The sequence below is a fragment of the Cynara cardunculus genome (genome assembly GCF_001531365.2).
Source record: "Cynara cardunculus var. scolymus isolate 2C chromosome LG 2, CcrdV1, whole genome shotgun sequence".
Lineage (NCBI taxonomy): Eukaryota > Viridiplantae > Streptophyta > Magnoliopsida > Asterales > Asteraceae > Cynara > Cynara cardunculus.
In genome coordinates, this window is record NC_037529.1 from 11,943,151 (window position 1) to 11,959,362 (window position 16,212).

The 16,212-nt window shown below is 35.9% G+C and overlaps 1 protein-coding gene across 1 annotated transcript; it reads right to left on the reverse strand.

Moving 5' to 3' along the window:
• Positions 1–1,465: 1,465 nt before the first annotated feature.
• Positions 1,466–13,261, reverse strand: LOC112508127 (probable ethanolamine kinase). The gene is made up of 11 exons (XM_025112910.1): positions 13,068–13,261; positions 12,261–12,352; positions 11,939–12,045; positions 5,240–5,345; positions 4,206–4,328; positions 3,974–4,065; positions 3,449–3,533; positions 2,841–2,946; positions 2,585–2,651; positions 2,133–2,225; positions 1,466–1,764 (listed from the first exon to the last, which is right to left on the reverse strand). The coding sequence occupies exons 1-11, from the start codon at positions 13,172–13,174 to the stop codon at positions 1,633–1,635; spliced, it is 1,110 nt and encodes a 369-aa protein (XP_024968678.1). The 5' UTR covers positions 13,175–13,261; the 3' UTR covers positions 1,466–1,632.
• Between the last annotated feature and the right edge of the window lie 2,951 nt (positions 13,262–16,212).

Sequence of the window (16,212 nt, forward strand, 5' to 3'; positions counted from 1 at the left end):
GGATGCATTGCCCACTATACCCGTCCCGCCCACTATACCCGTCCCGTTTCCATCCCTATACATAGCGCTACATAAATGCTTGTAACACTAAAATGAGAAAATAGGTGTGAATGATGCCCCCTACCTCCTAAAATATGTATTCACATTAAAAATGGTTTACAATTTTAGACAATTTATGATTTTTTTACACTTTTTAATAGATCAAATGATAATTTTATCCTTGATTAATTTATTTATCTTATCAACTCTTAAATATTTATTAACTGAAAGTAAATACGAAAATTTAGGGATCGTAAATGCTTACCGGGTAAACACTTACCCGCAAGAGTCACCACCTCACCAAAGAGCCTTTGACCTAGCGATATGTGAGTCATTGACCTCTTAGAAGGTCAAGGGTTCAAATTTCACAAAATGTGAAAAGGGTGTGTGAGTTTATTTGTTATATTACTCGTATATAAATATTATTACTTCAATAGAGGGAAAAAAAAAGAGTCACCACCTCATTTACCTTATTAGGTAACATTCCCGACCATCAAAATGAAATGTTGAAAAGTGTCAGTTACTGGTTAGCATTTATCAGGTAAGAGTCATCTCACTCACTTACCAAGTAACATTATTATTTTTTCTATACCTCTTACCGGTTAAGATTCTCAGTTTTTGACATACTCATCCTGTAAGATAAATGACACCTAGTAGCATTTACTCAGTAAGCGTTTGGTAAACCCCTTAGGCCTTACTTATCTATTTTTGAAATTGAACACTTGTTTCAGACAAACATAAATAGAAATGTAGACACTTATTTTTGGATGAAGAGAGTATTAAACTATATATTGTTAAGTTCTAGAGCAAACTACAAGTTTTGTCCCTATGGTATGTAAAAACTGCGATTTTCATCCTTGCGTTTTAGAAACTACGGTAATGCCATGTGGGTTGTAATTCATTGTTGTTTTCGTCCACAAGGCTAACTCCGAATAACTATGGATTGTAAACCACAATAACATAAAAAAGCAATGAATTGTAAACCACATTAACAAGAAAAAGATRCAATAAATTGTAAAGTGTAAACCACATATGGACGCAAACTGAAATTTCAAAAACGCAAGAACAAAAATAAAAAAATTCAACAAGCTATGGTGACGAAAATCATAGGTTACTCTAAGGGGCCGTTTACCCAAAAGCTTAACCAGTAAGCGTTAAGAGTCAACACTCTCACCTACTTTACCAGATAAGATTATAGTCCATTAAAACCGTACCATATGCAACAAGAAGATTCTCAATCCTTGCCATGTTCGTTCATTAAGGTAAATGAACCAACAAACGTTTAGTAAAACGGTCCCTAAATTTTAAGCAGTGATTGTAAGTGGTTATAAAACACTAGGATCATGTTTACTTATATGAAATACAATTACAAAATTAGCAAAATGATCATTTTGAGTTTCAACTCATCTTTAATGTTTCAAAATGGTTTTAGAATGTAATTTATGACATTATTATGAAGTATTTACAAAATATGATAGGCAAATTCAAGGTCTTTTACCATCAGTTGAATGTTAGGGCCAAGTGACAGTAAAGTTGTAAGAAACAAGCARCATAAGTCTAACCAAGCTTACAACAACCAACTTGGGTTTCAAATCACCCGGTCTCGGGTGCAGCAGAGAGGTAAGACTTACCCAGAGAAAAGCATGCGTCCTTCTGTCTCTTGTATTCATTGTATCTCAGGAAGAAATAACCAAGATAATCGAAATCGATTGGTGACATCTTTGCCTGTCGGTTAATCAATCAACCAATCATTACTCATACAAACTTAGGGGCCGTTTACCAAACACTTACCCGGGTAAGCGCTTATCAAGTCATATTAGAATTACCTCACCAGATGAATATGGTAAGGACTAAGAATCTTACCCGGTAAGAGCGAGACAAGGACCATGAGTCTTACTCAGTAAGTACGGGCGACGACTCTTACCACGGTAAGTGCTTACCAGGTGAATTGTTGCATACAATATCGTTTTGATGAACTAAAATCTTACTCAGTAACGAATTAATAGTGTTAAATTTTAACGGTAAACACTTACCGGATAAGTGTGATAAACGGCCCCTTAAATTGACAACATCAGTATCACTGTTACTATTACCTGGATGAGAGCCCATAGAGCCCAGTACAAGTGTGAAGCCAACATGTAACAGCTACTTTCAACATACAGCTCTTTCAAATTCTTCTCGCTTACCTGTCACATCATCCATCAAACTAACACTCGAATCAAAGGTTCAGTCACCCTCACTAGTTGGTCCAACCAGGAGCAGTGGTCCGCTCCTAACAGGGTTTCCCCTGGACATTGCCTAACTCTAACTGGTCCCAGTCTCCTTGCCTGGTCCTAAATGTTATAGTTTGTGCTACACACTGAGACAATGCTAGATACTCAGGCTCTAGTTCATTATCATAAAGATAAGTTCCTCCCTTGAAAATTTTTGCACCAACTTCGTTGCATGGCACATTTTGAGTTTTTATCAGATTGTTTCTTTGGACAGAACTAGGAAACCTTTATCGGCACGCGATGAATACAAAAACGATCTTCTAATTAGATACCTTATCTGGTCTTTCGGGTTGCAAGTAATGCCTGAAGAAATAATATTGTTCATCCTTATTTGGGTACCTGTGTCATCATTATCAGAAATAAGTTGTAATCCCATTGAGTCACAGCGTAGGTAGTTATCTGCTCTTTCTTAGAAAGCCATATAAATTCATATCAATTTTGAAGCAGGTAGCACAAGTCAAATCTGGACCTTTTCTCCTTCAAAACAAAAGGGTAAGTAAAAGACGACTAAGAACACGGTAAGCTTACAAAGTGTAGTCGCAATCATAGCCGGCATATTCATTGAAGTGGTTCCCTATGTCAAACCCTCTGTAACTGTATGATCCATATTCAAAATCTATGATGTAGAGTTTCTCTGCTCCAATAATACATATAAAAAGAGTCATTAAAAAAATAACTATGGACAAAATAAATAAGAACAAGTTAGATACACCTTCCACTATTTGGGACTTGTTCCATTATTACATGAATGTAGTTCTCTTACATGTTCTCTTACATATCCAGCGAATAGAACAACAGTCCGTGGAGTAAAATATCTAGTCATTGCAAATTATTGTAACAACTTATATCGTAAAACTTTGTGGCTGATTCTGATGTAAATCACACCGTTTGAATTCAAAGATGTGCTCCTCTAATAATAAGAATAAGGATTCTTGATTGCTTATCAGGTGAGGTAGTCACCATTCAATTCTTGATGTAAATCACACATTCCATCTCTTATACTAGTTCATCTATGGACAATAAAAATTATTGTACATCAAGTGGGCTAAGATGATTTATTTCATAAACATCCATGGTCCAATTTAAATCACAGCAGTTCAAGTTTGAAAGTAAAAAAGAGTTGGGTACAAAGATACCTTCATCATCATTCAGCATCAGATTTCCAGAWAGCAAGTCATTATGAGCAAACACCACAGGAGCATCAAGACTACCTGTCAATTCCTGTCCCGTAATCACCAGAGGTTTCTCCACAATAAACTATGGTTCTTTCGATTTTGCAAGATTTCAACATAGAAATTACATGAGATGATCTCAAGCTAAAGATAGTGGGAATATCCTGACTTCTAAAGTCAAAAATTCAAATTGGAACCACACTATTTATGAWAGAAACATGTTGGGAGTTGGGAGAAGGTGGCACAAGAATGACCAAAGGCTTACTTGCCTTAAACATTCTCAGCATGTCAGATATTGTAGCTTCATGTAACTACAATSTTATAGGCCAATTGAACCTGGAAGCCCAGATGTCACATTACATGATACAGATGTCATTCATGCATGCATCAAACTGTGRAAGGAGCACATACTTGAGACCTTACCATAGGTTCCTCATGAGAAATGACAAATAAATAAGTGAAATTGTAAAAGACAGTAGAAGAAACTACCTTGAGCTTAATAAGTTCTGTATGGACTTCCTTAAATGAAATTGTATTGTATTTCTTTTGCTTCTCATGATCATGAAAAGTAAGATTGGATGCTGCAATCAGCAAAGCTTAATCTTTCAGCAGTTAATTGAGAAAAAAAAACCCAGAAAGGAGACAACCCAAATTTATCTCARAAGTCATAGTTGCTGTCCTAGTAGCTTTAGTGGGAAGAAGAGTGATACATAAAAATCACCTCTTTCAAAAAATTTGAAGATGTCATTCCACAGCTGAGGTTCTTTGGATCCTGGAACCTCGACCTGATGGAACCTACTAAGTTGCTTTGCAATTTCCGCTGCTAATTTTGGCTTCCTCAAGTCTGTAGAGCATTTAGAATTAACATTAATTATCGAGTCTCCAGCTCGGGGTGCAAACGGAGTTATTACATATCCATATTTGATTGGCAGTTTGAGTATCCAAACTTGTATTCACATTGAGTGGATACTGAAAATGCTATTTGTGTCCATAAAAGGTAGATGTTAAAAATAACTAAATCTATCCATGTCACTAACTATTAACATCTCTGGATTTATTAATATATTCGAAAATCAAAATCTGTTTCTCCATAAATATGTGAATATTACAAATATATACAATAAAAATAATTGTTGAACAAATATTTAATTAAAAAATAAACCAGAAATTTTACTAAAATCCACAACACACCAAAAATAAATAATGAAATTAAATATCCAATGAATGATTAATTAAAATTGATACTAAATGGACAATATTTTGTATGGATGTTATCATGTACTAATAATAATATTCGCTTTAGATTAATATGGATAGTATTTTGTATAGACATATACCCATGCAATGGTATTGTATTTAACGTACATTTATGAACCAATAATGATATCCAGGCCTTCAATATGGTAATGGGAAATGAACAGTCATGTGGTTTGAATTACCATGCATCAAATTAGCAACGTGTGCATTCAAAATATCAGTTCCAAATCAATTTGACTCCTCAAATTCAAAATTGGCTACGTTGTAAAACTTTTTGTATCTTAAAATGTAAGGCCACACCTAGTCATTTGGCAATTTCGAAATTTTATTTTCATGTAACCAGAAATTAGCATGCGGTGAATATTTTATAGCTATAAATATAATTTCTTAGGAAGCAAATATAAAAAGAACAGAAGATATTCACTTTTTAATTAATAAAGGTAGCATCAAAAAAATGGAATTTGTAATCAGGTAACAGTGTGTCTTTTTGTTGCTTACCTAATGGTTCTAATGTACGAGCATGTATAAATGATTGTACCATCCCATTTCCAAATACTCCTAGCAACTTGGCACCGAATCCTGCAGCTGAGAGGTAATGAATGGCCTATACACAAGGGATAGCAAATTACAAAGTGGATACTACAAGGATACGGGAACAATGATGAAAGCAACCTCATAGCTATATGTTACAAAGTTGCACAGAGGAAGTAGGTTAATGGTTATTGTTATCATGTATCTCAAGTACATGAGTTTACACCTATATAAAGAGTTTCAAGTCAGTTGCATGGAAATGATACAATAACATGTTGTTCACAGTGATTATAGTCTCAACATCCCCCGCAGCGCCTTGGGGGGAAGCTGAATGGCACGATCGACATCCAGCTTGGACCTAAGAAACAAGAATAGAGGTGTAGGAATATGGCGAACCTGTAATGAGTGTCATAGAACCATATCTCAAACAAAATGTAGACCCATTCCTTTACGTTTTGTTCACTGGTAAAACACTTAGTTATCAGCCAGTAATATTGCAACGATATTATCAGAACAAACAGTTGGAGGATGACTGGTAGATATGGAAGTTCCTTCACCAAATATGTGAGCCAGTAAAGTTCAGCAGCTGTCATATCAAGTGCTCAATGCTCTGCCTCTGTACTGGAACGGGCAACTCATGTTGTTTCTTAGAACTCCAACTAATAAGACTTCCCCCAAGAAAAATATAGAACCCACTCATAGGATGATGATGATCAAGGACAACCAGCTTGATCGACATCAGAATAAGCATGTACGGTGAAGTCATTGGACTTGTGAATAACAAGATCATCAGTACTAGTGCCTTTAAAATACCACAAGATTCATTTGATAACAGCCTAGTTTACATTAGTCGATTATGAAGAAACTAGGACGCTTTATTTACCATATAGGAAACTTTTGAGCAAAGTGAGAACCACATAAAGTAGAGCACCGACTCTGCTGCGATATAAAGAAGGATAGGGTAAGGAAGTTCCCAAATAACGAGACATTTGCTTGCCAAGGCATACATGAGTAGAAATGCAAACAAATGTGTTAGACCAGTGCAATAGTCTAAATCGACAGCATATTGTGGTTGACTACTTGACTTAAACAGTAAACCCTAATCTGTAAAATTTGTTTGGACCCCAAGAAAAATAACACAATTTGTCCAAGTCTTTGAGAGCATATTGAGCATATAGCTTATGAATCAGCTCAACAAAAAGTGCAAATGAATTCCCCATCATAATAATATCATCAACATTGATTAGTATTTAACATCAAAAAGTGGCTGTAATATGCACAAATAAAGAAGTACTTGGAATGCTCCGAGTAAAGCCAATAGTACAAAGTGCAGAGGGTGATTTCATGGATCATGCTCTCGAGCTTGTTTGAGTCCATAAAGGCCTTTCTGAGAGTAGGCCACTCAAAAGAATAAGGGGGCTGTGTCATATACACATGGTTATTGAGATCACCATCACCTTGCCTAATTAGTAATAACCCAACCTAGAGAGTAGGCCACTCAAAAGAATCGTTGTGGGTTAACCACCATATTAAATGTTTCAGAATAGTCAACCCTAACTTTTTGATGAAACCCTTTGGCAAGAAGTCTAGCTTTATGGCTGCTTATAGTACCATTATAAGTTTTGCTTCAAGTTTGTAAACACACATTTGCACCCAACAACATTGGCATGTGATGGTGTAGGAACTAGTATCCAAGTCTAATTGGAGATCGACGTCGAAAATTCACACAACATAGCATCAAGCCAGGTATGATTCCTATTTGATGCAAAAACCCTTATGGCCAGGCCAACCTTCCATAGGGAGGGCTTTGCCGGTTCTAGGACTGTCTAGCGGTGGTCCTAGACCACGTCGATTAGTGGTGCCTTCATGTTGCTGATGCCCGTTTAAGGATGAGATGGGAAAACATTTTCAAAGAAAGTAACATATCGACTTGCACAGGTTTTGGAGCTTGTAGGATCATGAAAAAGATAGCCTTTGTGATTAGTAGTTTAACCAAGAAAGAGGCAAGGAATGGATTTAGGAGATAGTTTATCAGTACGAGTAGCTCCTAGAAATGGAAAATAGAGACAAGCAAATGTGCGGAGAAATGTGCAATAAAGAGAAGAGATACAAAGATTCAAAAAAGAATTTATTGAACAAAACTACAGACGACAAACCATTGATGAAAAATGCGGTTGTAGAAGGCGAAAGTTAAAAGTGAATACAGATTCCCATTGTTAGGCGGAATGTGGTGTAATGTTTCCCCCATTACATCTCTCTTATGAAAACAAACACGAGAGAATTGAATTAAGCAGAGTTATCTCGAGTTAGTTGAGAAACAGATAATATGTTTTTTAGTTAGTCCATAGACAATCAGAACGCTTTTTAAGACATGTCTGTAATTGGATAAAGCTAATAAAGATGAGCGAAGGACTGTATTGATAGTTGTGTACCATTTTTGACCGTGATAACATCAATTCTAGTGTATGATCCAATATTTTTGACAAGGTTTGGATTTTCAGGGCTTACGTGTGTCGCAACTCTAGAATCTGGCAACTGAACCTTGTTAGAAATCTAGGTTTCATGATATATATCAATGAATTGAACTTGCATGGTATTTTGGATCGTGAGATTGACAACTCTCATTGACTTGCATAGTATTTTCCTAAAAACAAGGTTTGGATTTTCAGGGCTTACATTCGTGTTTTTAGGGGAAAAATAAGAGCAAAACACAAAGGTTTTTGTTATGTTTCTATGTTAGAATCAAGATTGACAACTCTCATTTTCTATTTTTCGTCACCCCTTCTATTGGTATCTGTTGACTGGCAGTTACCTAAGCAGTTAACTGCTGTTAACGGGTGTTGATTGATTGAATTGAATTACAGGGAAACAAACACTCCCCTGGCTTTCGAGAGGCCCAGGTCTCTCCCAGAGCCTAAGCTCAATTGACAGTTACTCAAGAAAAAGCATGCCTAACAGAAAGCGCTCCCCTCAACTAATAAAGGACCCCGCTCTTTATTCTAAAAGGGAAAAAACCCCAAAATGCCTTTAAGCAATAATACCCAACAACTACTAACAAGATAAAGGACTCCCTCTAATTAACCCTTCTCTTATACGTTAAACGTATAGGAGGTTTACCAATACCCCCCCCCCCCCAAAAAAAAAAATCACCTTGTCCTCAAGGTGATCACTAGGAAACTGTTGCAGCGGAGGGTCCAGCTGTTCCGACAAAGACTCAAAATCAGACAGCCCTTTCCATTTAACCAACACCTCCAACTGGCCAAGATCACCGTGGGCCAGAGGTCGGACATCCAACAGATCCCCCGGTATTGCTTGTAGCACTAAGTCCTTCGACAACTGAGTAGGAACATCCTGGGTTGACGTACAATTGCTCAGAGCTTGCCTTAATTGTGATACATGAAACACAAGGTGTATTTTGGCCCCTATGGCAGCTCCAGCCTATAAGCTACCTTGCCAAATTTTTTCCAACATCTTGTAGGGCCCATAAAATCGAGCTAGTAATTTGAGGTTATTTCCTATGACCAACGATTTCTGCTGATAGGGACATAACTTCAGAAAAACCCAATCTCCCGGTGCAAAATCCACCTCCTTTCTTTTCAGATCAGCTTCTTGTTTCATCAGACATTGAGCCTTCAATAAGTGCATTCGAACTTCATCCCAGATTTCGTCTTTATTGTGCAGCTCTTGCTCCACCGATTGTAAATTGGACGAGGTAGGTCTATATCGTAATAATGGAGGAGGATCTCGACCATATAGCACCCGAAACGGAGCACATTTGATCGAAGTGTGATAAGAAGTGTTATAAGCTAATTCTGCCCATGCCAGCCATTTACTCCATTGCCTTGGTTTGTCCGACACCCAACATCTCAGATACTGCTCTAAACATTTGTTGACCACCTCAGTTTGGCCATCTTTTTGGGGATGGTAGGCTGTACTATACTTCAATTTAGAGCCCTGCAATTTGAAAAATTCTTTCCAAAACGTGCTGAGAAAAATCTTATTTGGATCCGAAACTATCGACTGAGAAACTCCATGCAATCTGATAATCTCTTTTACAAGAACTTCAGCGATGGACCGAGCATCAAAAGGATGTTTTAGTCCCACAAAGTGAGCATATTTACTAAAACGATCCACTACAACCAGAATATAACTCATACCATTCGATCGCGGCAAGCCTTCTATAAAATCCATTGAAATTTCCTCCCAAACCGTAGAAGGTAAGGCCAACGGTTGTAATAATCCCGCTGGGGTTCCACTTAAACTCTTGTTTCGTTGGCATACTTCACATTTTTTTACCAAGTCACTAATGTCCTTCCTCATTCCCACCCAAAAGACTTCGGAAGCTATTCGTTGATACGTACGATCCTCTCCAGTGTGACCTCCGATCAGGGAAGCATGAAATTCTTCGAATAATAAGGGAATAAATTGCGATTTCTGAGGTAAGACCAATCTACCCTTGTATAACAGGAGCTCTTGTTGTACTACAAAACCCTTGTAAACATTGGGATCAGTAAGCAAATCATTTTTGATTTTTTTCAAAAGATTATCCTCCTCAATTTCCTGTTTCACACTGTCCCATTGTCTCCACTGTAGTCCCCCAATGCTGAAACATTCAATCGAATCCTTCTTTAGATAAAGCATCAACAGCCCTGTTTCCACTACCAGGTTTGTAGACAATCGAGAAATCGTAACCTAACAACTTACTCATCCATCTTTGATACCCAGGTTCCACCACCCTTTGATCCAATAGAAATTGAAGGCTACGATTGGTCACTACGCACAACAAAATGCCTTCCTAAAAGATACAGTCTCCACTTCCGAACTGCAAACATGATAGCCATCAACTCTTTTTCGTACACCGACTTCTGCCTGGCTTTTATCCCCAATGCTTGACTAAAATAGGCTATTGGTTGCTCGTTTTGCATCAGGACAACCCCCAACCCATACCCTGATGCACTGTCTCAATAACAAAATCGACTAAAGAATCGGGTAATTGTAAGACAGGGGCAGTTGAAAGTAATTTTTTCAGTCCTTCAAAAGCCTTTTGAGCTCCAACAGTCCATTGAAACTGATTCTTCTTAAGCAATTCTGTAAGTGGAGCAGCCACCATACTATAACCTTGTATGAATTTCCAGTAGTACCCCGACAACCCCAAAAATCCTCGTAATTCCGTAACCGTCGCCGGAATCTTCCAGTCCATAATGGCCCTAATTTTGGACTCATCGACCCCAACTCCCTCCCTTGAGATTATGTGGCCCAAGTAGCCTAGTTTGCCTCGGCCGAACTCCATAATGGCCCTAGAAGTCTTAAACTTTGGATCAAATAAAAGTAATTTGGGTCTCAAACAAAATATCCCACTCAGTTTGATTCACAAAAGGCAAACTGATGAAAAGGTGCCAAATTATGTCCGTCCGTTCGAATAAGGTCTTCTAGGGAAAAAATTGCGCTATTAGCGACCGCTGTTTTAGAGAAATTGTGGTCAAATAGCGGTGTTTAGCGCAAAATTTGCGGTACCGCTATTTGCAGACCACTATTTCCTGAATGACCGCTAACTGCTATTGCATCGCTATTGCGCGCAATTAACTGCCTAGGCAGTTATATTGGCGGTTGTTTCAGGTCAGAAAACAAGTCAAAGTGAGCTTGGTTGGATGTTCCAATAAAGCTCGAGTTAGCCATCGTACCGAGGCTTGGACTAACATGTGCAACAACAGACAGACTAGCCCCAGAGTCGGTCCATTGGGCAGCCCAGTATAATTCAGCTCAGCACTGGCTAGACTTAGGGGTTGTCTACATCTTACCACCTCTTACCAGGGTAGAAGGTGGGAGTGTAGTGTTTACCAAGCCAAAAAAAGGGCTCTGATTACTGACTGCAATCAGTGAAAAGAAATGAATCTGACCACTCTGAGTTGAAGCTTTCGTTCTTAAGCCCTCCCCTCATTCCCATGGTCCCCTTCTTCATTCCTAGTTTTAAAACGTCATGAAGAAAAGGTCATGAAGATCAGTGAGCATGCATAACTATTAGGCATTTTACCCGGTGAACTTTCAGCTCTAAATCTGTGGGAGGATATAAAAGAATCAATACTGCAGCATTTGCCAAACAAAGTCTACTCATATCTTACGTATGTAAGAAAATGTTACTTTAGAGAGCCTAGACTGCGATAATATAATAAATTATCCTCGACGCAAAAGATTGTGCAATCAACAATGTGTTTCGTTTCTTCTCTAATGATCAAGTGTATGATGATAGTGAACAATTCAGAAAGTATGCATTTCTTCAGCTTGATTTAGCATCAAATGGCACCTGTACAGACATGTACACTTTGCACAGTGCAGCATGTAACCAGATACAAAAAGTGATAGCTACCAAATAATGCCAGAAGAAGGATGAGAAACAATAAAGTGTTTGGATTTGTTAAGGCAAAAATATGTTATGGAAACAAAATCACATTTAGATCGAGAAACTACCGAGATTTGATTCTCTCAAATCCTGTATAATACATGTACTCTTGAATGTAAATAATTGATAACAATTTGCTCTAATTTCATGATGTCTATAGCAAGAAAGATGGGCTGTGTCAATATGAAAGGAGCTTATGACAAGGACTATTGGTTGTTTGCATAAAGATGTTCTAACATAAAAGAAACTACAGATATTTGGATACTGACCTGTAGTTCCCTTTCTCGATTGATAACGTATTCCGTATTTGGACCATAAAGTCTAACAGTCATATGCACCATATTCCCATTTTGTTCCTTAACGGATACCTTGAGCACTACAATAGCAAATGCAGTTGGTTACTACACGAATCTCTGAAAATAAAATCCAACTGGAGAATGAAAAGAGATCGTCATAACAAAAACTGACATATCTTGATCTTGAACTATCACAAAATCTTGTCTCTTTCTTTTACGAGAAAGTATGGTTAACTCAAGTCTAATTGTTGCAAAATTGATAACTGGTCTAACTATAAACAAATAAAATACCTACAGAGATTTGTAATGCCCCCAGACACTCTCTCAGCAAAGAAGTGGGATTCATCCAAATTTAACCATTTGTGGAACAGGTCCTTGCAAAGCCTTCTGCAAAAGCCAACCATAAAAACCATGGAAGTTGATCAATGAGATCAAAACTGGAAGTCCCCATGATCTCAAGAAACCAAATCAAAAAGTACAACCAAATATTTCCTTCAATAAAACAAAATAAAGAAAAATAATAACAGTTGCAAGTTGGCTTTAAGATCCAATGGTCTACTTGTCACTGTTAAGTGTTATTTTTATAAAACGTTTTAATAATCCCTTAAAAAACACTAGAAATAGATAAATATAGGTCATAACTGGTAAGAAAAATCCATATCAGTTGCACGTTTGCCCAGCAATAGGTTGGATCTTAAAGAATCAAGATGTAGCTTTTGTACCAAAAGAAGGTAGTGATTACAAGAACACCTGGTTAATGTGATCTAAGTAAATATTAGATGCTCTTGGAACAGTACATGTCATGTCTTTCTATTGATGTTCATATCTATTTTCAAATACAACTAACACTAAATTTCCCCGAATTGGAGCGCCGTTAGAACAATGCAAGCTCATTTCATGAATATTAGATGCATCTACGTTTCTTCTGGTTGATATAATGAATCTTTCTTATAAATCCATCTACGTTTATCCTAGTTTATACAATGAATTCCTCTTATAAATCCAAAGAAAAAAAAAGATTTCATTCATCAGTCCATGATCAAATTTGCTGAAATCATGTCGAATGCATCAACCAAAAAGAAAAGGAGATTTTGGAGCGTACACGAGGCTAGGTTTCATCTCCGGTACAGGAAGTGAGTGGTCGACGGTAAGAGAAGAAAAGGGAATCTGGAGGTTGCAGTTATTACGAGCTTCACCGGCGACATCCATGGCGTTCGCTGCGAATCTTCTTTGCTTATGTAAATGAACAAATTCAAAAGGAAAAAACTACGCAGTTTTGGGGGCCGTTTTATTTACAAGATCTAGGGATCATGGGGGTATTCCATAAGCCAGTAATTTGATATATATACTATCTTACTAAACAAATTTAACAAAAAATTTAAAATTTTAAAATACTAAATAATTAAGATACATTTTATACCATTTTTTCACCCTTCATTTTCTTACATACATTCACCTTCTCATAACCGATTTTTCTAAAATTATAATTTTAAATTTATATTTTATTTCTTATAATTAGTTAATTAATTTACTTTACGTCCTTTACTTTTAAATGTTTTATTTTATATTTATTAAATTAACATACATAATCGTATATAAATTAAAATATATTTAAAAAATACATTTTTATTTTAACAAGTTACATCATTATAATCGCCTTGTTAATACCTTCGAAATGAGTCCAATACTGAATAGTTTTTAACTTAATTATATTATTATATATTATATATATTATGAAAAAATATTTTTAATATTTACGATTTATACTTTTATAGTTATTTATTTATATATATATATATATATATATATATATATATACACACACTATATATTTGGGGGTTAGGCTGTCCAAATTGCATTGTATAATATGTTCTGAATTAATATGTTTTTGTGTTTTTTTAAAATATATATATACATGTATTAATCCAACCTTAATATGAGTTTATGGACAAGAAAGAGAGTAAACAGTTGAAATTTTATTCTAAAACCCATTTTTTTTGGTCTTTTCATGGCTTATGATCTGTCAAAATTTTAGTTTTCTTTATTGGTTTTGAGTGTTTATCTTAAAACTCAAGTTTCTTGGTTCTTTGCTCTTGRTGTAAATCGAACACATTTGTGGAGTCGTTTAAATATGTTGGATATTTAAACTATCATTCAATTTTTTTTCATCGATTATCTGTAATTGGAACCATAACTCTTATTTATTCAAATTATATTAATATGTAAAGAACAAGTGTAACATATATCATCGTTAAATCTTATCTTATAAAACCAGTGGAACTTCAAAATTGTTAAAATTCATAGCTCCCGCCGCATTGCACGGGTACACAACTGGTATTATTTAAAAGGAAAATTATATCAAAATGGAACCAACTTTCACTTGATTCTTATTTTGAGGAACCAACTTTCAAAATCATCATTTTGGGGAACCAACTTTCAACTGATTCCTATTTTGGGAAACCAACTTTCAAAATCGTTATTTTGGGGAATCAACTTGCACCTGATTCCTATTTTGGGGAACCAGCTTGCAAAATAATTATAGAAAAATGGGAAAATTCTACCAAAATGGAATCAACTTTCACCTGATTCCTATTTTGGGGAAACAACTTTTAAAATCGCAATTTATGGGTCTGTATCAAACTTTTTGTTTATTTAAGGGTCTCGTTGATCTGTTGAACAGGTAACAGATAATTTAAGGGTCTTTATCAAACTTTTGGTTGGATTTTTAAACTTTAATATTGACACAGATTGGTTAGATATAAAAATTTTGAATGTGATATTTAATATTTATTTTTTATTGAATCAATTAATTTTTTCTATTAAATTGATTTTTTATTGCATTAGTGAAAAATAATTTTTATCGTGGTAATTTGGATTTTTTTTTGAAAAAATCTTCAATTTGATATCTGAATTAAAAAAAAGATTTGTAATGAAAAATAGATTTTATTGCATTAATTTTTGAAAAAAAACGAATTTTAGTTATTTTTCTATAATTATTTTGCAAGTTGGTTCTCCAAAATAGAAATCAGGTGCAAGTTAGTTCCCCAAAATGACGATTTTGAAAGTTGGTTCTCCAAAATAGGAATCAGGTGAAAGTTGGTTCCTCAAAATAACGATTTTGAAAGTTGGTTCTCCAAAATATGAATCAAGTGAAAATTGGTTCCATTTTGGTGCAATTTTCCCTTATTTAAAAGTAAATATAAGGGATGATTTATGTGATCTTTACCCAAATGATTATCTGGAAAATGCTTATCTATAGCAGTCAACACTCTAATTTATTTTGATATGTAAAATTTTAGTACATCAAAACGTATTGAATGCAACAATTTACTGGGTAAGCGCTTACCTAGATAAGAGTCGTAATCTTCACTTACCGGATAAGACTCTTCATCCTTCTCATTGCTCTTACCCAGTAAGATTGTTGGACCTTGTCATGTTCATCTGGTAAGGAAATTTATTCAGTAAGCACTTACCAAGTAAGCGTTTAGTAAACGGCCCCTTAGTTCCGGTGATAATAGAAGTTATATTGAGAAAGGTAAAAAAAAATCTTCACCATTCAGTCATGCATGTTTAGTGGGTCATAGTGAATGAACAGATCAATTCTCGTGATAAGTGCAATTCATTAGGTGAGGATGGAATTAAAAGTGATCAAGGATCCAAAACTCTTCTTATACTTTTCATGTTAATTCTTATTCTCACATGATCGTTCGTTTATTTATATAAACATAAAAATGGTATATCCAAAAAAATTGAAAAAAGAAGAACTTTCAATAAGCTATCTCAACCAAACGAACTCAGGATATTCGATTGAAAAGTGAGGTCTAGAAAGGGTATAATCTACCGCTAGGGATGTATACGGGTTGGGTTGGGCGGTTTACGGCATTTTTACAGCCCAACCTAATTGTGGCATTTTGTGGTTATAAGGCTTGTCATTGACGCGAAGTGTTCATCGACCTCAAGACTCCATTGGCTAAATTCAACACACCATTGGGGGATGTCGGTATATGTCGCAGATGAATGTCGTTGTTGTGGCTCATATCGTGGAGGTTGTGACATGTGCGTTGAAATGATTGATGTGCTTCAGATGGTGGGATGTCATCGTCGTCACCATCATCATCATCATCTTCGTCATTCATGCCATGATCTAGGTCTGGTTGTCCATTACGATTATTCGCCAAAAAAAGCCTCTTATTTCGATCCACCATTGGGTCGACTCCTCCAAAGGTGTCGTCACCAACGAGGTCAGG